Below are 22,761 nucleotides of genomic sequence, written 5' to 3' on the forward strand. Positions count from 1 at the left end.
CCTTTTGATAGCCACTGTTGAACATCATTCTATTGTTGATGTCGTCCCTTCAAAGTAAATGATTCCATCCCAAATCTATTCTAGATGAAGAGAGAAGAAAAGCCTACATGTAAAAACTAAAGCAGGGCTACGGCCACACATAGAAAGATGCAGAGTGGGCCATAAACATGCAGATGTAAGGAGAGAGAATCTCTCTCTCTCTCTCTCTCTCTCTCTCTCTCTCTCTCTCTCTCTCTCTCTCTCTCTCTCTCTCTCTCTATATATATATATATATATATATAGAAAAGGTTCTATGCGGTTGAGCTCATGGGAACTTCCCATGAGGTCAAGCTGTGTGGGCCCCACCATCATATAAGCTGATTTTTGGGATGTCCCATAATTTAGAGGGAACCCATCAAATGCATAGTATTGATGTCACAGTGGGGCCCACACAGCTCGACCTCATGGGAAGTTCCCATGAGCTCGACGGCATAGAACCTTTTCCATATATATATATATATATATATATATATATATATATATATTTGCATGCCCTCTTCTGCTGGGATAGAATTTTATTTATAAAGAGTTGAGGTTTAGTAAAAAGACATCAGTATAGTACTCTACTACCTTAAAAATTTTGGTATACCCTGCTACATGTAAAGTCTACAGTCCTACCTAATCATTATCCAAATTTATTTTATCCCTGCACTAAACATGGTTATCCATCTTTAATACAAATTGAATACAGACTGATGAAAACATTGTTTAGTGGTTAAAACAAAATATCAACGATTGAAAACACCAGTAAAACCATTTGAAACCTTTTAAATGCCAGTACCAAGGAAATACCATTTGATGGATGGCCCAATCTACCATATCCTCAGTGTATTCCAGTGCATAAATCCAACAAAACCCACATGTAAGCCACTGCAATTGGATTCGTGAGGTAACCCGAAGCACATTAAGTTAGAAACTTAAAACTCTCCATACATCCTCAGGTCTAAGAATTAAGTAAAGCTAGTATATAGACTAGTTAACCATAGTCCAAGCATGATGGGTTTCCCAATCTAAAAACTTAAAATGCAAGTGTGCAATAGGTCAAATACTACTCCCATGGCATACTTACTCCTATACAAGATAAGGCATACGCATACCAACCCTTCATTAATTCCAATGGTGGAGGCCTATTCCAATTCATCATTGATTCCTTTGCACAAGGTAACCACATAAGAGCGAGAGCAAGCATAGGTTTGTCCTACAACTTGCTTGATAGTCCTAGAACAATGAGATACTAAAACCTGTGAAACACAACTCTCCCTTGTCCAATAATTGTCATCCAAACTCAAGTTTTTAATGAAAACTAGAGAATCCCTCAACCCATATATGCATACAATCCAAGATATACCTATATATTAAATTATAGTATTAACGAAATATCCATACAAGACCTATGGTTGTCATGATACATAGTCAAGAACTTTAAAATCATGAGTTAAAATCAACACATTGACTTTGCAGGACACAACACTAAGAACCGAGCCCATGGACTCTCAATGTTGGACAAATGAGGCCACAACAGGCTCACTTTTCAGGCAGGCCCAGTCAACTTTTCACAAACCTAAATAACATTAATTTGGATCATCCAATCTCTATTCATGGAAACCTGTTCGTTGAATTCAAACTGTTGATAATCTTACATCGTGACCGTCCAATAGATATACTCCAGTCACATCTCAGGCAGCAATTCATTATATTTGCTGCTTCATAACCATCAAAAGCAGGGCCTGATATCTCCAGACAATTTAATTTGAATCAAATACATACCCAGGGTACAGGGTATAATTTCCGAGCGCCAGCTTATCTTTCATCACTCTGCCAGGGTATCAAAAATTTTCTATTTTGTTATTCAACAAAACGAGCTAAGTTGCTAGGCGACGCCAGTATCGATGTTCTCCATTCCGCACAAGGTGCAATGGGGTCTCCAACCTTTCAAAAGAAAGCATCATTTTCAGAGTAAGAGTACCGTTCGCCTGCACTATTTTCCAAAGGGGTCCCAGGTATACATGTGCACCTGTATAAGTTGATACAAATACACCGCATGATCTCAAATAAGGGCTGATTTGAGAGCTTGTAAATGGAGGTAAATGAATTGGGAGTAAATGACTTACTTGTGTTTAAATTTAGTAAATAAAATGCATGTGAAATATAAATATTCTGTTGGATGTGAATAAATGGAAGGGAATTAGAATGCATTTGAATTTACATACTTCAGCCAAAATGAGGAAATTTCAAGCCTCAAGTGGGCCACAAACATATGAATCACAAACAAGCAACTCACCAACATTTTTTAACCATCAATTTAGATAACCAACCTTTAGACAATTTGAATCATTCTATTAGTGTAATTTTAGTGATGTGCCTGATAATTGAATTGTTTCAGAATATCATTAATGTGTCACATGTACAACAGACGTGTATAGTGACACCTTTCTTTACTTGTGTGACTCTCTAAGGGTGCCAAAAAGGCAATTCACCACATTTACTTCCAAATCTCTCCTTTAAGAGAGGATTTCATTTACAGGCCTATTTATTCCTAATTCATTCCATTTCCATGAATTCACTCCCATCCAAACACACCTCAGAAGAGGTCATTTACCTCCATTTACTCTCAATTCCTCCCATTTACCTCCATTTACTCAAATCCAAACTGCCCCCAAGGGAAATTGAAACACTTCATATTCCGTTGAGAAATACAGCCAAGTGGGCATGGGCACACACCCAAAACAGAATTTAAAAAATAAAAATAAAGACCTTGCCCTGGTTGATGCCTCATGCCTGAATGTTTATGTGCTTGTAGGTGGATGTGCAAACGCACAAATGAAGGTACAAGGTCTGCAAAGGTATTTTACCCAAACCCTTCTGGAAGGTTGCATCCCATGCCACCAGTAGATAAACCATGCATGCATGATCTCCATTAAGCTCTTTATCTCGCCAACGTGCGACAACCTAAGGAGACAGCATTTGTCTACCACGAAGGCCTAGAAATGAAAACCATAGATAACCAAAGCCAAAGGTAACAAAGTTTATGGCCATGTTTGGATGCTCCAGAACCCAATCCGAGCAGGACCCCATGACTTTCATTTCTTCAATAGGAATTTGCAGCAATGGCCACTAGGGCGATGCAGGATTTTTTAATTTAAAACCAAAATAGGGCATTTCAGTTCAAACCGTGAATTGCATTGCTTCAAATAGAAAGCAGAAACTACATGTGATTCAGGTAGAAAGCATACTGGTCCCTCATCATTTCACGTCTACCAAGAAGCATCCCTTAAGCCCTTTTCCATATGTAAATTTTGAATTGGAACTCCAGCTGATTCAGAGGATTGTTTATATGTTAACATCACTGAAGATGCTTTAAGTGTATCACTCGCAAATAATAAATAAATAAATAAGCTCACATACCAAAACTTCAGTGCTTGTGTAAATATCAATGCAGGATATCATACACATTTTAAATCTAGATTTTTCTTTCTTTCTAATGATATAAAATCTAGAATATCTGACCACTGAAAGATCCCAAATTCGATCAGGTTATCAACATGGGCAGATGGAGAAAGACATCGGCCCAAGATATGAGAAAACCTTAACAATAGAAGCCTTGAGAGAGGCTTTTTCAGTTTGTAGACAGACTGCAGGAGAAACCGTTTGTTGTGCCCTGGCCGTTAAAAAAAAAAAAAAACTTGAAGAGGCAAGTACAGCAACATCGAGCACATGGGTCCAATCCCATCTTTCCATCTGGAAAACTCGTAACCAAAACAAGGAGAAGGAGAAGAAACTCACCAGCTTTGATATCCAAACAGTAAACGGGCAATGTCATCGATCTACACCTCAAATTTTGAGTGAAGACACCACAGCCATGACATGAATGTGCTATATCCATGCCGTACCTAGATATCGTAGCACACAGGTTAACACTCTGCAGAGCCTGAAATCACTGGTCCATCCACACAAATAGTAAGAATAGTATTTCTTGTCATTGTTGTTGCTGTTGCTGTTGCTGCTGCTGCTAGTAGATGTGGCACACACAATGCACACAAAGAGAGGAAGTCAATTGCTAGAAGGGGGAATGATCTTATATGTTCGAACGTATGGTAGCTGTGGGGCCATGTGTGATGTGTAAGTGCCATCCAACCTGTCCATTGTATGCACCTCCCCATCTTAGGCATGTCTCCCAAAACCCAGATTGATCCGTTAAGTAGGTGGGCCCCACCAAAGGGAACAATGGGGAACATTAGGGAGGATGACTCCCACCATAGAAGCTTTCAGGTGAAATGTGGAGTCCACCATGGTTTGTACATGCCATCCAACACATTCATCGGGAAAGCCGCACCTGGATGAAGGGACAGACCAAAACAAAAGCCCTTAGAAAACACAGGTAGGCCAAACCTCGGGACTGTTTGGCCCTTGATATAGTGGAATGGAGGAACAGGATTCATGTAGCAGAACCCGATTAATTGGGAATCAGGATAAGGCTTACATGATGATGATGACGATGAGGCATAGTTGTACATTGCACCCTGTGGTCTGTCCCACCTGAATTTTGGAGCAGGATTTTTCATTGGATGTACAGTGACAGTGAAGAGGATCAATCAATTCATGGTTTGGATTACATATACACATCATGGATGGAGCCCACGCAGAGCACAGGAAATAAATTAAAGGGGAATTGTTACATACGATCAGGATTTTACAACCTCCCAAGATGAAGATTATGCTCGGAATTCAACTTAAGGTCCTCCTGTTGAAGGACTCAACTGTTAAGTTTGCGGTAAATGCAGGAATTGAGTTCATCTTCCGTATGAATATCTCAACCTGCATGAGACATCGGTTATCTTAAATACGTACCGATCCCTGAGCGTGTGTGCATGCATTGTCTAAATATTAAATTATACATGTATGTTCAAGCATGGAGTGACAGCCTTTGTTGTAGAAAATAAGCAAAGAACAAAATGCATGCACGTACATGTCATGACAAGAAGTGAACTAGCAAAAAAGAAAGAGAAGGAAATGCCTGCAGAGACCTGATGGGATATCTCAGACTGAGAAGTGTATGCATTTACCTGTTGTGTAAAAATCACAACATTAGGTTTTCAATCTAGTTAAATCACTTACAGAAAAACCTTGTTTAATGCAGTCAGGGTAATGCAAGTGAGAAAGCGGTCTTACCAAAATATTTGTGTTCCCTGATTCATATTCAAATTCAAGTTTCTCATCGTCAGTTTGAGCATAAATAGATTGGAGAGTAAATCGTGTGACTGGGATCCCATTAGGCCACTGCTGATCATCCATGACAATCTGACAAAAGAGGCACATAGGCATTAGAAAGTATGCATAAATAACATCATTAGGCTGATAATCTGCCTTGATCTAAAACATGCATGCCACACTCATGTGCTGCACATAGGATACTCAATCCCCTTCACTCTTTGCAATTCTGTCTTGACTGACGGAATGACCAATATGAATAGTACCTTATAACCAAAAAGCGAGCAACAAGCCCTTCTGAAAACTGAGATTTTCTCGGCAAAAACTGTCTTGTATCTGTTCCATGCATACAAGCAGAAGATTAAAGAGCTAATTGTAACACAAAACAACTAAAGTTCCGAAGACAAACTACCAATCACCTTTCTTCACGTTTCTCCAATGTTGCAATTTGTGCTTTAAGCTGTGCAAGTTTTTCAGGTATATGAGAATCTACTATAGTTCCAGCTTCTGGTGAAAAACTACAGGCGAGCTCATCAGACCACGAAGAGCTAACATGAAGTATTCACGTCTCAATAGTTACATAACAATAGGTGAGGAAAAGAGCTTAAACAGTTTGAAGTTCGTAAATTCATAATTAATGAACCTGTAAAAGTAGGGTAACAATATGGGAACAAAGATATATCTCCATCGTATCCAAAATAGAGCTCAAGATTCAGACAGTCTTTTGGACGCTAAATTGAGCTGAATTGCAAATAATCAATTAAATAAGGTGGAGACGAACAAAGTGGGGCCAACCCCATGCCAACATAATAAGAGACCAGCCCAAAATTGAAACTATGCCCATTCGATGTCCAACTTCAAATGCATGGAATTGTAATTAAGAGTCTAATCATCATTATGAATTAGAATGGAGCCACCCCCACTTTGGTTATTTCTTCCATATTGAACTAGATTGTTGCCTTCCAGTTCACTTGCACATCAAAACTGACGCTAAAAGATTAATATTGGTTTCATTATGAATGTATAGTCACAAACAGAAAATTGCACGAACTACAAACAGCTGGATTCCTAAATTAAGGAATCATCACTCATGCAATATGGTCACCATTTATTAGCTTTGTCATAATGCACAGTAGTGCACTAGCCATCCATCAGGTGTATTATAATTAATGAGCAGGTTAATTCATTGTGCAGAATAGTTCATTACAAAAGTCCTGAACTTACTCAGGTCAAGAAATCACAGAAAAATGCAAGCTACTCCATTATTACCAATTATGTCATGATGCATCAAGGCCATCTGAAAATTTAATTGAGACCCATATTGGTCCCTAGTCATGGTGACCGAATAGTTAGGACATCTAAGGGTTCAGATTTAAGCAGGCCCTTCCAACCGTTGAGATTGAGTACCAGGCTTACCATACCCTACATAATGTAGATATGGGCTGTCCAACCATCCAAATTGAAGATCCGGCCCACATCAAGGGATCAGATTGGGGAGATTGATGATATCATCAAATCAAGGCCCCAGATGACATATGTGGATTAACCCAGAGGCTTGATAGGAATGTGTGTCCAGATATGCAGTCAGATGGCCCTGATTAATGACTGCTGGACTGTGGGCCCACCAGTCCAATCAGCCCCTCTAAAAGTCCCACAGATCCGGCTCGTTTAACTAAACCACGCATTGCCGAGTGGCCAAAGTCGTAAAAACTCTGGCCATACTTTAGACTAATTAAATGGGATCCGACGTGAAATTGGGGGCAACAATCAGCCCCTCTAAAAGTCCCATAGATCATGCCCGTTTACCTAAGCCAAGCATTGCCGAGCGGCCAAAGTCGTAAAAACTCTAGCCACACTTTAGATTAATCAAATGGGATCCAACATGAAATCGGGGGCAACAATCGAGCAATCTCGACCTCCGTAAGCACCTCACGACTCATATATGGAAAATGATCGCCAAGCATGAAGCAGGTGTGTCCCCACACGGACTATGGGAATGACCGAGTTCGCTGAGTCTGACCTATATCACAATCTGGAAAAAAAGAAGGCATGGGAAATTTCCTGAGGTCACAACAGAAAGCGAAGTTCAGTGGGAGGCAGAGATGAAGGAAATCCGAGATCAGCTCGGAGACATCCAACAGGCGTGCTGGGCGAAAGCCTCTGCCTCCGTCGACGCTCCACTTGAGGAAGTTGAGCCCCTGTTCACAGACAACATTATGAGATCCTAGCTAACATCTAGGTTCCGGATGCCCTGGATAACCCCCTACACAGGATTGGGAGATCCGACCATGCACCTAGACTCCTTCAAAGCCTGGATGGAACTTACGGTGCTTATAGACCCATGATGTAGAGGGTGTTCTCCCTGACCTTATCAGGAGCTGCGTGGAAATGGTACAGACACCTCAAGCCGAAGTCCATTAGCTCATTCACTTAGCTAAGCAAGGCCTTCATCACTCATTTCTTCGGCGAGAAAGACAGGAGAAGGTCGGCAACTCACCTTCTCACGATAGCTCAAAGGGAAGATGTGCTGCTAAGATATTACATCATCCTCTTCAATGCCGAAGCAGTCCATGTCAACAGTTACTCCGACCAAATACCTCTTGCCGCCATGATAGCTGGCCTTAAATAGGGGAAGTACCTCTTCTCAATCGGTAAGAACCCCCGATTACTCTTGCCAACTTAATTAACCGAGCCCAAAAATATTCAAATGTAGAGAAGCTCTCCAGTTCACGAAGGGCTACTCAAGGTGAAAACGGCTCAGCTAAGGACAAAGCGAAAGAAAGAGGGAGAGCCTTCCGCCGCTAACACCAAAAGAAAGGAGGAGGATGACCAAAATAGAGGCCAACGCACCAGCCGTTGACAGAAAAGCCGCTTTCACTCTTACACTCCTTTGAACACTACGCTAGAGCAAGTGCTCGTGGAAGTACGAGATAAAAGAATCTGAAATGGCCAAGTAAGATGAATGTCGATGCCGAGAAAAGAGACGAGGAAATATTGTCATTTCCATCAAGACCATGGTCATAATACGATGGAATGTTTTGACATGAAAGAAGAGATCGAGTCTCTCATCCAGAAGGGGCATCTACGAGAGTTCGTCGACAAAGAAAGGGATAACCGACCAACTAGGCAGATAGAGCAACACGAGGACCAAAATAATAATGAAGCGATAGGTAAGATACGCGCCATATTCGGAGGACTAGCCGGTGGTGGAGATTCAAACCAGGCACGCCGGGCACATGCTCGTAGCATGAATAACAACGAGAAGGAACATCATGTCTACCTTACCGGCAAGACTACGAAGGAACAAAGGCTGAGCTCATGTAGCCTGACCTTCACAGAAAACGATGCCCGAGGGCTCCACCACCAGCATGACAACGCCCTAGTGGTCACCATGACCGTGGCCAACCATAAGGTACACCAGATATTGGTCGACACCGGCAACTTGGCTAACATTCTGTTCGCTGTCGCATTCGATAAAATGGGGGTCGGGAGATCTAGATTACAACCTCTCCAGACTCCCTTGTCGGCTTCGCGGGGGAGAAAGTGACCTCTAACGGGAGTATCCTACTGCCTATGACTGCTGGCAAAGGTGTTAACTGGCAAAGGTTTTTATTTCTAAAAGTCCCATAAATAAACGTAGAGCAACTTTGATGGGTTTGTACAAACCATACAGTCCAAGCGGTTCATGAATGTGGAGCTTTAGCAAGTTTTGAATCTTTATATGATCATCCTAATTAGACCTGAACTCTTCATTTCAGTTAACTTATTCAAGTATTCTATCTATTCCAAGTTCGAGTAGGATTAAGCAATTATGAAGAAGGACCCATGCAAAGTAGAGAATATTCTAGAGATTTCTTCTCGATTATCCCTAATAGGACATGTAACCTATAGAAAGGCATAAGATCCATACATACTAACACTTTAACAGACAACAAGAACGCTAGAATATTGATTGAATGGATCTTTTTTTCATCGGATTATAGTCTCAGAGAGTGATGCTTCTAGAATCTAGAGGTGTTATGCCTCTAGATCCCTCAAGTGTGACTCCTTAGGTTTTTATTTCTAGAGTGATTTCACATATTTATCATTTTATTTTGCTTTTTGTTGCAAGAAGAGAGACCAATTTGCAGGAACAACTGGAGGACCGGATCATCTACAAGGGGTACGCACTCAACCTATTCAATTCCAAGTTAAATCTTCAATTGCGCTACATCAATTATGTTTAGTAACAAGTAAACAGAACCTTAACCACCTTAACTATGCATGTTTTCAAACAAAGCAAAATGGGACGAGATGTCAATAGAACTTTCAACCAATCATGAAAAACAATTTCCCAGGACCCTTTCACAACCAATGCTTGTCTTGGGCAAAACTTGAGTCCTGGATGAGAATTGAGATGCCTTTCACATTGGGGAAATCATACCACATTGGATTCCTGGTGCAGCAACATTCTAAAGCCTTGCTAAAATCATACAGCAATTATGGGCATGCTGAGGTAATTTTAAAAAATAAATTAAAAATTAAAAACGTAATAGTTAAGGATACATTCAGTGGCAAAATAATGATAATTGAAAAGGGAATATGGAAGTTGAGTAGCAAAGCCAGAGATAACAAGCATTCATAGCTTTACACAAGGCAAACCATAGCTTATTACTCCTTAGCTATAAATACTTTCAGCAGAAAATGGCATTACCCATAAGTCCATAACACACACACACACACACACACACACACACACACACACACACACACACAAAAAGGTAAAGCAAAAGAAACCTAACAATGCAAGGAAGTTGCAGAGACCTAAATGCCAAATGAAATGTTACATCATACCCAAAACATATAATCCACATTCTCTATTTGAAGAAGAGACTGTCATATATGTCATTCATTACAAGGAAAAACTGCTCAAGTAACTATAGCACAGAAGCTCCATTCCCCAAAATGCAACAAGAACCTATAAAGTACCTGATTGTCCTTTCAAGTCTTCAACAGCTTGTAGCTTGGCCTTTGTTTTCTGTAGTTCAGCTTGTAATGCCTCTATAGTATGTTTTCCCTCATTATCAACAGCCAATGTATTCACCATTCGCAAAACCTTTGTATTTGCAGCAGAATAGTCACCGTGCCCCAGCTGCAGAAAGCAAAGCATGTTAAAAGATGTAGTGTTGACAGGTATAAACCAGTGTGAGTGCTCATAGTCAAAAGTACATTGATATACAAGGGTGATAGCCAAAACACATTCAGAACTACATTGATATGCAAGGGTGATAACCATAACTTCAATGTTGAATAGTTTGAACAAGAAAATCAAAGATTCAACATTGAGTAATTAGATAGCCATTATTCTCTTATGACATACAAATCAACCAACCATTTCCACCATATTAATTTAAAGGAAATATAAATAGACAAATTACTGTTACTGATATCATCTATGTTTCACTAGTATTTCATTTTGGTCTATCTATTATAGTGATTATGGCATATAAATTGCCTGCATTGGATAGCACTATCAGATAATAAGAAACGCACTTTGTTTCCGGTCATGATTCACTAACCCAGCAAGGCAACAATTGAGTATTTCAAGACATATTAAAGGGTTGAGTGGGCTGTTAGAGCTAGATTGTTAGTAGCTGAGTGGGCTGTTAACGTAGACAAATTAAAGGGTTGTAATTTGTTGTTCCTAGCTTCATATTAGGCTGTGTAGCTCCCTCGGCGCTGCAGCCTTGCTGTTTTGTAATTTCTTTCCTTTGCTAATATATTATGTGACTTTTCAAAAAAAAAAAAACCCCCAACAAGGCAACAATTGAGTATTTCAAGACAAAATATGCAACCCTTAGGCAGTCTTCCTTATAGCTAAGCATATTGTCATAGAATGGACCCGGTTGTCTTTACTCTTGTATTTGGATGGTGTCTTGTCATCCTTTTGTTTTGTTTTGTTTTTTTTTTTATTATTGATGGAAAAATGAACCCGATAAGGCATCATATTCTTTGCAGTGCTCCATTTAACATAATATTGCACATCTCCAATAAGAAACACAACTGTAGATAAACTTTTAAGATTGCTGTCCCATGCAGTCATAACAAGAAATTGTACCTTTTACACTATGTGAGGCAGGCATTCGTTACTTGAGTGTCACAAATTCATATCCTTATAGGGCATACAAGTATTTAGGACCTAGGTCCCCTGATTCATGACGACTCTCATAGTAAGGATTACTTAAATGGCCAACCTAGGACAAATGTACCTCCCTTTACTTCATTGGAAGCAAATTGGTGTGTATTAGTTGGATAGAAAACTAGGTATATGGATCTACCTGTCCTGGAACTGAATATTCTTTTCTTTTGAAATCAGCCTGCAAAGAACAATGCTGGAGAAATGAAAGGTCTCAATTCGTTTTATTATATCATTTTAAAATATTATAAGAATAACTCCAGAGATAAGACAGCCTCAGTAGTACAAACATATTCAAATATTTACTAGTTGTGTGCTTGCAATACTAGAACACATATTGAACATATGAGTTGTGAAGAGAGCAAATGGTAACAAACATCTACATACAATCTACATCAGCTGGTATCTGTACAAATGGGAGGACAAATAAAGAGGAGGTGATTAACAAAGGTCATTCTTGTAATGAAATTAAGTGGGAGTTGTTTGTAGAACTGGGCCCATGGAGACTCCATTTATTATCACTGAACTTTGGGTTTGTTGTCAAAGAAAAACTTGTCTCATGCATTAAGGGATCAAATGAGATATACAACAATCTTACATGAGATGGAGCAGTCTTTCTCGCTTTCCCAGTGTTCTTTTTCTTTAACGAAATCGTCTAAAAAAATTGAGTACTTCAACAATTCTAACAGGCAGACATTGCTTAATTGAGAAAGAAGTTAATATTTCAACCATTTCACAGCATACAACACACTGCCACCAGCAGCCATCCATGCTATAAATCAAAGGTTAACTATCCATGGCACAATCAATATTTGTGCTGATCATTCTGTCCAAAGGCAACAAAACAGCAATACAGCAACATTGCAGGTTTTTTTTTTCCTTTTACATTTCAACATGACCAACAAGCTAATGTTAATATGTGGATAAAATTGAGCTTTGTAAACCACACCTTGGACTCCAGTAAAGAAATCTCAGAACGAAGTCGGTCACCCTCCCGTTCCAAAGACTTAATTCTCCTCGCTTCATTATTCAGCTTTTCATTAAGCAACTTTAGTTCATCATGTTGGCCAGTAATGACTTGCCTTTGTTCATGTAAATTACGCTCCAGTTCTCTTACAGTGCATTGCCTTTCAGAAAGGGATGACTCTAGCTCCTGTGTTGTGGAAAGCAAGGAAACCACATGCTATCAATATAGACTGCATAATGGACAAATAAATGCCAAGGAGAGTTGTGTACCTTGACAAGGGAATCATGTGCCTTTCCACCCTCTGCTTCCCCACTCTTCTGCTTCTTCCATGCAATAGCATCCTTTCTTAGTCTCTCTCTTTCTTCAATGGCCGAAGAAAGCTGTGGTTCCACAGAGAAAAAATAAAAAGAAAAAGAAAGTTGTGATTCCACAAGGAAAACTTACTAAACAAATGAGCAGAGACAACAGAGAAAGAAGGTGCTCTGTAATTTAAAGGACAAAAAAAAAAGGAAAAAAAAAAGAAAAAGAATCATGTACTCATAACATAGAACATAATCCTATAATTATAGACTTTTTTCTACAAAAAGGAATGGCAACATGGAATCCTTACTGGACATAGGGGTATCATGCATCTGAACACCTAACAGACCATCATCTTAAAGTAATAAAACACCAAAGAAATCCTCGCTGATAGCATAGACAAATTAGAAAAGACACTGTAAAGAACAAGAGTCAGCAACATCATATGAACACTTCCTGAAACTCTAAAAGTGCAGAACTTTCTCAAAAACACTAATACTTCCAACGAAAAACAAATTCAAACTCTGGGAAGATAGCAACTTTAGAAACCATTGCCAACAAACAACAGTTCGCACAAAGAATAAGAGAATAACTGAGAACTACTAGAATAAATGAAATACAAGCATACAAAATGGCAAGGGAAAAGCAACGTCACCAAGAGTTGCTCGACCTGATCCTCACCATTAACTCAAGCCGTTTAACCACTAACAATGATTCTTCAGCTTTCTCTTTGGCCAGTGCGGCCTCCGTTTCAGCATGTTGCTTAGCAAGGTCTGCAGATTCCAGGGCGACCTCCAACTGCTTCAGATGAGCACTGATCTCACCTAACTTCATCATGCTATCAATTAGCTCTCTGCATCACATACAAAAGAATCCAATGATATATGGGAAAGTCTAAAAGCAGGTGCATACCCAAAGTTCAAGCGAAATCTAAAAACCTCACAAGATCAGACACCACCAAGCAAGCTAATTATTTGTATGGAATGTTATTTAAAAGCAAATTTTGCTCCTTCAACCTACATTAAGTTTTTTTATGGATCCCAGACCCAATTCATTCAAATATATGGTGCAAAGTCGTTAAAGTATATATGCCATGATCACAACTGCATCAGCCAGCAACTGGCAGCACTCTTATCCATTTTAAAGCTAACCCAAACATGGCAAGATATGTATTTGACAATATTGTAACAAGGGAAAGGACATACTTCTGCAAACTGGCAAATTTTCTCGGTATATCATCAGAACATGAAACATCAGGGATCTCTTTCAGCATTGATTTCCAAGACATCAGTTCATCCTCCAACTTCTTTACATTCAGCTGGACCACTTGTAGTTCAAATAACTCCTTTTCTGCCCTCTCTCTGCGGCTCTGTTCTTCCAACAATTTCTCTTTCAGTAATTCACTATTTACATGAGATGATTTCAACTTTCTTGCCTCTCGAACTTCCGCCTCCTAGCAATGAGCAAAAGAAAATCAGCCAGACACTTGGTAAAAATTGGATTGACACTTTTGTTCTCAAATAAGGTATGGATGAAAGGAATCAACATATGGGAAGCTATACCCCTCCACTAAAGAGTAAAAGTTCTTAAAATGAGCTCATCAGTAATTTAAGAAAGAAGCAAGCTTAATGAGAATTATTACAATAAATTATGAAGTTGTCAAAGTTTCAGCTGATAGAAATCTAGGCAGCATTTTTGTATGGACTGACCATATCATGTTCATAAGAGGCAACAGTGATTTTCCAAATTTCTCTCCATCCCTCGTACTACGAGAGTTAAGAAGTTATTTTTACTTTAAAGAATATGCTGAAAATGTGTCGTAGTCATATTTAAACAGTTCCATATTGGGGAAAATGACTTCTTTTATGATCAGATAGCTTTGAACTTTTGTCTTGGAGTGTTCAGTACCAAGGGCATTTTTTAGTTTACAATATAATGCTCGGGTAATTTTAAATTTAGGCTATACGCGACTAGTAGTATGACTGCATGAAAGCCAAGACACATTGCTTTTGATAAGATAACATAGAAAAATAAGAATGATGAAAAAGAAATAGTTGCTAAGATCTTAACAGAGAGAAGGAACTTTCAAGAAAGTCAGGTGGTGATGCTAAGAGACAAACAAAACAAGTTTGAATCGATAAATGCAATCAGATCCAAGCAGAAAGGCCCAGAACATTAACGATCATAGCTCACATATCATAAAAGATATATATCATAATGCGACAGCACAAAATTCAAAGTGCATGATGTACCAATAGAAGAAGGAATAAATAAATAAATAATCTAACCAACTTACATAGTTTCTAAGATCTTCTTGCAGATGCTTCACCAAGATATGGGTCTTTGTTGGACTAGCTTCTTCAGATGGAACAGTAAACCTCGAAAGCTTCCGCTCTGCTTCCGTCTTTTGATAAAGACACTGGTAAAGTAAGCATGACTTAATTGTAAATTGAAGTTCATACTTTTCATGGGACAGATAAACAATCAATAAAGAACAAAAGATAGTCAATGTTTTTCTCAATTCTATAGTAGCAGTGAACCAATACCAATCAATGCAACCATATTTAGGAAGCTGTATGGGCACAGGAAATAACTTCAAAATTTTCAACAACCTCATTTAGTTGTTTTCTGAGTTCCTCTAGCTGCGTCTTCAGTAACTCAGACTCTTTCTCTGCATTGTTCGCTCTGCATCCCATTCGTTCAAGCTAAAACGACAAAAAGCTATGAAGTTGATACTTGATAGCAATAAATAGATTTAGTCAAAATATGTTCAGTGCAATAGTTTCACATAACTCACATTTGCATTCATTCTAGAAACAGAAAGCTTCGACTCATTTTGCACATGTACGAGCTCATTACGAAGACTATTTTTCTCTCTTTCCATGCTTTCAGAAACACGGCGAAGTTTCTCCTCGAGCAGTGTCGCATTCTCTTTAGCTGCAGCTGCCGAAGACTCAGCATTCCTACGAAGGTCCATTTCTTTTTTGAGCTGTACCTGGATTTTCATAACCATAATACAATATTTCATAGGTTTGCCATGATATTAAGCATAAATTAAAATGTAACAAAAAAGTCCTTCAATCAAGGGTCCAAGCCAGAACTACAAACAAAATCATACAACAGAACATAAAGAAATGGATATGGGCATGCATAGCAGCATGATAGATTAGTCGACATGACAGTTCTCTAAGCTGGCATCAATGTGGTACAAATTACAAGAAAAAATGTTTACTATGATGCAGGTTGCAGTTTTCAGAGGAACAACAGCTTTCACTGACATACGTTAGGAAATTCAAAATCATGAACTCTTGAAGTGAGGCAATATCTGGCATTTTAAAGTAAATGGGTGTTCTAAATGCACAATTTTTATTCAATTATCAAGGTCAAATCGGGTACTAGTATTTTGTTTTTGCAATAATAATATAAAATATGACAAGATGCAACATTTGGATAAATCTAATGGATGCTAAGACACCAAGGTGAATCTCCACACTCTCCACAAAGCCATCCTGCTAGTACACTGCTTCAAATTCTAAGTTATTTACCCTTTCTTAAGTTCTTGGGTAGAGCGACAAGAAATCTTAACTCATCAAAGCCCTCAATTATTTTTTTGTCTATACATCACTTACGAACAGCATCATTTAGATCACCAATGGGCAAAACCCAACCAGCATCTTTCTTGCATGCAAACTAAGCTAGACTCCACCATAAGGTTCTATGCGGTTTTCAATCTTATCATGAACAATGACCAGCACCTCAAAACAGAATCAAGTAAATTAAAATGTCCATGAGGATGTCCTGTATCAAATTGAGGGCATGGAGAAGATAAAAGCATGCTATACTAGTCAAAACATAGATTTTTTTCTTTTTCTTTTTTTCTGAAGGAACACAGACAAGTTTTTATAATAGCCAAGCCACAAACAATAGCCTTCCCAACAAGATAATGAATAAACAGACACTTGATCAAAGAAGAGGATAATCTTTCAAAAGAAAAAACAATCAAAGAAGAGAATAAGATTAAACAAGGGAATCCACGAATAGATGGAGACTGGTAAAGCAGTTCACAGTTGTAAATATGCAAAGCTCAAGGAATGTAATTATTAACCAATCACCCACAGGGACCCAACCAGACAAACAATGGGCACCTAAGAAACAAGAATATGGTAGACTGATTCTTTTTCTTTTTCTTTTTTCTTTTTTTGAAAGGCTAGCCTCCAACATTAACAAAAAGAATAATAAAAAATAAAAATAGTAGCATCCAAACAGAATACTTTCTTCTGCAGACTTTTTGAGGGACAAGATTGGCCCACCCAATGATGAGCCCTATATCATCATCATCATCGTCTAAGCCTTATTCCAACTAATAGGAAAAATCCTTGGGGAATCTCCCTCCTTCCCACCCAAGATTGGAACCAGGAAGAACCAGAACCTTGTGAATCACAAAATTCCACATATTCCACAGAGTTTGCAGCTGATCTATCAAAGGCAAAGTAGTCTTCGCCAATGATCATGAAATCATGAATGCAAATATACCAGAACTCAAGGACCAGGAAGCCATCTAAGGAGCTCATAAACAGCTTTCCCGATTTCTTCCCGTTGAAATAAGGCTTCATGCTTTCAAGTCACCTCTGTTGTAGGAGAAGCAAGATTCTTAACCTAGAAAGCTGCTACAATGGCACTTCAAAGAAAAAGTGGACCCATATCCCACAACCAAACAACCACAACAACAACCACCACCACCACCACCACCACCACAACAACAACAACAACAATAATAATCTTGCATAGAGCCATTGGCCAGTATTGTTGTATTGATAAGCACTGTAGGAAAAGAACCTTAATCTATTTCGTCATTTTTGGTTCCGAAGTCCAAAACCATCTTCTCCAGCATGGCAGTGCAAAATGAAGAGCAGCTAAGAGGATTGAAAGGTCTAAGCAACAAGGGTTTTCAGATTGTAATCAGCACCATATACCTCAAGCTCGCTGCAACGTTTTAACAGTTTCTCATGGCGCTCCTGAGAATCACTGACCTCCTTCAGTAACTGCTCTTGCAAAGCCTGCTCACGCCCTTTGGCAGCGGCAAGTTCTTGTTCTACAAAGTGGAACTGATCTTTGTATTTCCTTCTCTCTGTTTCTGTAACAACAAGTAGAACTGAGTAAATGTAGAATCATAATAAATGCATATCCCATCGACATTAAACAACGGAAAAGACAAAGAAACAGCATTTGCACAGACATCTCTGCAATCACCAGAAGAAATAACACTGTTCAAACACTTCTTCATGAAGCATTTGCCACCAGATTATTAGATGACTCTAAAAAATTCTCTTGCCAAACGCATGTTGGTGTGGCAGCACACATTGACATGGCTATTAAGAAAAACCTTAATCTATTACAATTTGTCTGTATTATGTAATCATACTTATATGTATTATGTACTCATACTTATCTAAATAAATTTTTATATATTATATAATTTCAAGAATTAATTTATATTGTATAATAGTGTTGCTATTATTTTACAAGACAACCATATGGACATGCCAGTGTTTTCAGATTTTCTAAAGTACCAAATTCCAAACCAGCACATGGGTCCATGCCCAAGCTATATATCGGTCATAATGTATCATAGTATTAATACCAAGGTATTCAAAATCAGTTATGTAACGGCCGTTACGTAACGGTAACAGTCATAACCGTTACGCGTTACGGGGTCGAAAAAGCCGTAACGACTGTTACAGAAAAAATAAAAATAAAAAATAAAAACATGCCGTAATGGCCTGCAACAGTTTTTTCAAAAAATAAAACAAGGACCATAACGCCTGTTACAGCCCATATCATAACGGTAACAGTGGTGGCCATTGACCGTTACGGCCACTGTTACCATTTTGGAACACCTTTATCAATACTCAAGCAAGGATGCAAGAGACATCGACTCATATATACATTCAGCAGTAGCCAAATGTGAAACATATGCAACCCAATGCACAAAAATGATGCAAGGTACTGGCAATCCCTTCACTCGAATTGGCTAACGAAAGAAACTGCATGACTTCATGGGCTGATTTATATGCATGTAGGAGAAATCTCGAGTATGAGTTAAACCCATCAGCAATTTGTTATTTATTTAATGACCATAACATTGAAGGGGCTACAACTAATGTAGAGCACAGATTCTAGATAGAAAGCTGGGGCTAAACTGATTTCTGGAGGCCTCACCAGCTTTGCATAGGTTGTCATTCAATGCCTCCAATCTTGATTGGTAATCGCGTACCTTCTTCTCCGCACTGTCAAACGCATCCAAAAACTCTGATTTCACCTAAGAATTTCACAAGAAAAGCTCCTCACTTCTCAGAAGAAACAATGAAAATTAACACAACTTGCTTAAGTTTAAACATTTAAGAGTTCTAAGAGTAACAAAATGACAGATAAGCAACAAAAAAATGGCTCAAGAAAAATGTCTAATAAAAAAGAATCAGCACGTGTAACCATTCGTTGTTGAAATTTAGACTAACGAAATATACACACACACACACACACACACACATTAACCTGCATCATGCAAAAGGTTACAATTATGCTGAATAGATAATTAGTATACTACAGGACCCAAACTTTGCCAGCTCACATTGTCCATCTTCCATATCTCAGCCTTTAATGGCTGGTATGTTGGAAATTATTCAAAAGTTTTTCCTTTGACATGGTTTTGAGAATATGCATATCCATCTTCTTGCATGCAATGAAAATCTTGAACACCCAAAGAAGAAAACAGTTTAGGAATCAAATGCCTAAAGAAATTCAACAGGACACTTTGAGGACAGTGGGTGGCTTTGAGATCCGCATACATGCCTTAGCCAGCAGCTACCTACAATATGCTGCGGACACCAATATTGGGTACAGCTGAGTATCAATATAGTCATATGTGATTTGATTTTATATAGCATTATAGCTAAGAGCCAGTTATTCTGACAGTGGCCTCATGGTTTGTTTTGATACGTCAAGACAGCCAATCCTTGTTGATGACATACACATTTTGGGAAATTTCCGAATTATAGTACTTGCATGATTAAACCATCTCCATGTTCATATATGGGCCCAAAACCTCCAGTCATAAATTTGTGATGCTACGCAGCATTAGGCTGCATTTGGCTCAAGCCACATGAAAAATAATTAGCAATTTTGACTTTTGGATATTCTATGAAGAGTAGAAATTGCAAAATCATAAATTATCTTTCTCCTCTACTGAAATGGCCATGAGATGACACATCCAGAAACAGAGAAAGGGAACCAAAATCACACATATTAAGATCCATTGGTACTGTAATAGGAACCTAAATCACAAAGACTAAGCATCAACCAAGTTGTCAGCATACTGTAAGATGAGCTTAAATTGCCTGTGAACAGGGGTTACTGGAATCCCCTGTAACTCCTGCTGTGGCGCAATGAAATAAACCACCAGGTACACCTGTTGGATCTCGGGCCCACATTGAAAAGCAAAGACTCCCCTGTGTGAAACAACGATTTTTCCTTTTTTAATGTGGACCTCACATCTGGCGCGCACACGTGGCACTTTTTCATCGGGTCACAGGGTTACAGATAATTCTGTGTTCCTATAAGACCAGCAGCTTGGCTGATACTCTACCAGCATTCCTGTAAGGGCTTAGTTTGTTGTGTTGTGCCGCTGACTACTTTTCATTTTACTGTCCATTCGGTGATGACCAATTAGACAGTTGGAGCCATCCATTCATTCTGATATTTTGGTTTGCAGCCTATCTAAAGTTCTAATTGAGGAACATGAATACCAAATACTATATTTTTTAATGGAATCTTATGCATCGCCAAACACTGCTAAGTGCTAAATCAAAGAGATGGGATACTTGCACAATCCTATGGTGCATCGTAAATGAGCTATAAAAATAAAATAAAATAAAAAATAAAAAATAAATAAAACCTATTTCTCGATGGATATCCAACCAATTCCAATGGAAACCCTAGTAAGGGTAGAAAAGAAGAAAAACAATTCCTACCTCAACGTATACAGAAATTCAATGCATAGCTCGATGAATTAAATACAAGGAAATCAAAATCCATCTTCAGCAGGTTCAAAGATAGAAAAATGAATTAGACAAAATCCACAGAATATATAGAGGAATTTACCATCTGACGGCATTGGTAAGTGCAGAGCATGTGATCCGAAGAGGAGGTCGGGTCGTGAGAGGCTACGGGCAGCGGATCTTCGTAAATTACGAGACGGCGATCGGAAATGGGGTCTTCGGGAGCGAAAACGGCGTCCCCCGTTTCCGTTTTCCGTTTCCGTGGAGGAGGAGTTCTCAGAATCATCTTCTTCAAGATTTCTAGGTTTTTCACTTCTCCTCTCTCTCCCTCTCTCGAGCTTAATTCGCGAGGATTTAAAAGCGAAGCGCCATTTTTATTCTCTTTCGGATGCTAAAGTGAGCGGCGTGCGTTTTTAAACAGCACCAAGCGTCGCTCGAGCCTCGGCCTAACGGTTCCGCGCTCGTGTGCCCTGGCTCGTGTAAGTTGCACCTTTCGTACTGACGTGCTACATGATTTGCATACTTGGGTCTACAGTTGTACACGAGTCGAGTTAGCTCGTTAGCTCGCTCGGATTGACTTGGAAAAGCACGTCTAGACTCTCGAATTGATACTGTGTTCGAACAAGTCGAGCCATTTTTTACGAGCTCAGAATAGTTCGAGTCGAGTCCGAGCTAGACCTAATTCGACTCGCCTCGACTCGGTATTGAACTCGACTTGACTTGATTTGGATCGAGTTTTCCTAATATATATAAGTTTTAGAAAAAAAAAAAAAAACATTCCCTTTACTTACTTTATTTTAGTTCACCCAAATCCCCGACGACCCAGACCCTAACCCTAATCATTTCGTTCACCCAACCCTAACCCAGCACCCCAACCAACTCCCAAATCGCCCATCACCCATCGGCCATCTCCCCATTTTGTCCAAATCAGCCAGCAACTCTTAATTCCTAACCCGTTCACCGCCTCTCAGTCGTCCGTTCGCCCAAATTGCCCAGCGAATACTCTCCTTCCAGCGTCTATCCGAACGAGCAGTATTTAAAAGTGAGTCCTCTCCTCCCCTCTATTCATTTTTTCCGGCGAGTAGCTTCCATCCGACCAGCGACCACTTGCTGAGTGGCTCTGGTATAGTCGGACTTGACTCGAAAACTCAACTCGAACTTGGCTCAAATTGGACCGAGCTATTGGTTGACCCGAGCACAAGCTGTTATTCAAAGCTTAAAGGCTGAGCCGAGCTGAGCCGAGCACAAGCTGAGACTCAAGCTGTTCGAGTCGAACAATGCTGGGCAAAGCTCGGCTCAACTCAACTCGTGTACACCTCTAATCCTTGCTATCGAAGTGAGATCCCAAAATCTATAATCGGCCACTTTGGGCAGTGAAGTGACTAGAACACTATCCATGCAAATAATTATAAGACACATATGTATGCATCATACTTAAATTTATAGTCATGTTAAATTTTATAAGAGAAGACTTACTTGAGTTAATATAAAAGCTCACACCGTCAGAAGCCATCAAGAGCTGAAAGCGTATGCCATGCATATAAAATTATATCTTTGGACTTTTAGATGCTTGTACAAGATGGTTAAGGACCTGTTTGGTTGCTGCTAAATACGGTGAACATGAAAGCCGAGTGAAATTTCATCTCCAAAGGTATAAATTTCTCAATCAATTTCCTATGGGACTTAATCTATATGCGGAATAGGCCCACAGATCTGTCTGTGCATGGGACATGGCGATCAGGGGTTCAGATAGCTTACCTCGCTGAGACGCCGCCATGGAAGCCAGATAAGAACACCAGAATACCAGAATTCCTTTAGAGCTTAGGATCTTCATCTCCTTCACACCCTTTCTGCAAATCAGTAGATGGGACTTGAATTCTTGCTGTGGTGTAGGATTGGGGACCCAGCTCTCTTTTATAGAGTCTGTGGAGAGGGAGTTTGAAACCCATCACAACTCTCTCTCCCATGCTCCACGTTGTAGCATCCTAGTTCAACTCAAACTGCTGTCTGCGTAAGAC

The 22,761-nt window shown here is 39.3% G+C and overlaps 1 protein-coding gene across 11 annotated transcripts; it reads right to left on the reverse strand.

The window, feature by feature from the left end:
- Positions 1-1,474: 1,474 nt before the first annotated feature.
- Positions 1,475-21,143, reverse strand: LOC131236683 (mitotic spindle checkpoint protein MAD1). Of its 11 annotated transcripts, none has more exons than XR_009166832.1 (18): positions 20,847-21,142; positions 18,909-19,008; positions 17,663-17,823; positions 15,487-15,684; positions 15,302-15,394; positions 14,986-15,108; positions 13,895-14,142; positions 13,371-13,542; positions 12,659-12,769; positions 12,372-12,575; positions 10,216-10,378; positions 5,667-5,754; positions 5,514-5,583; positions 5,209-5,337; positions 5,064-5,102; positions 4,720-4,854; positions 3,823-4,039; positions 1,475-2,053 (listed from the first exon to the last, which is right to left on the reverse strand). XR_009166832.1 is itself a non-coding variant. In XM_058234012.1 (17 exons), exons 1-16 carry the CDS (start codon positions 21,027-21,029, stop codon positions 4,765-4,767), a joined length of 2,172 nt encoding a protein of 723 aa, XP_058089995.1. In that variant the 5' UTR covers positions 21,030-21,142; the 3' UTR covers positions 3,420-3,976; positions 4,720-4,764. The 11 variants fall into 11 exon arrangements, 7 of the variants coding, with proteins under 7 accessions (XP_058089995.1, XP_058089991.1, XP_058089992.1 ...); XR_009166831.1 differs by lacking the exon at positions 1,475-2,053 and adding an exon at positions 3,420-3,671; XR_009166830.1 differs by lacking the exon at positions 1,475-2,053 and adding an exon at positions 3,420-3,697.
- Between the last annotated feature and the right edge of the window lie 1,618 nt (positions 21,144-22,761).

This window comes from Magnolia sinica, chromosome 2 (assembly GCF_029962835.1).
Source record: "Magnolia sinica isolate HGM2019 chromosome 2, MsV1, whole genome shotgun sequence".
Taxonomy (NCBI): Eukaryota; Viridiplantae; Streptophyta; class Magnoliopsida; order Magnoliales; family Magnoliaceae; genus Magnolia; species Magnolia sinica.

Bases quoted from the DNA above. Each gene is read 5' to 3' on its own strand.
- LOC131236683 (XM_058234012.1), bottom strand. From the start codon at position 21,029: ATGATTCTGAGAACTCCTCCTCCACGGAAACGGAAAACGGAAACGGGG. The intron at 13,543-13,894 runs GTATGTCCTTTC...TATGTGATGCAG, and splicing joins AAATTTGCCAGTTTGCAGAA to AGAGCTAATTGATAGCATGA. The intron at 12,576-12,658 runs GTACACAACTCT...TCCACAACACAG, and splicing joins CACATGATTCCCTTGTCAAG to GAGCTAGAGTCATCCCTTTC.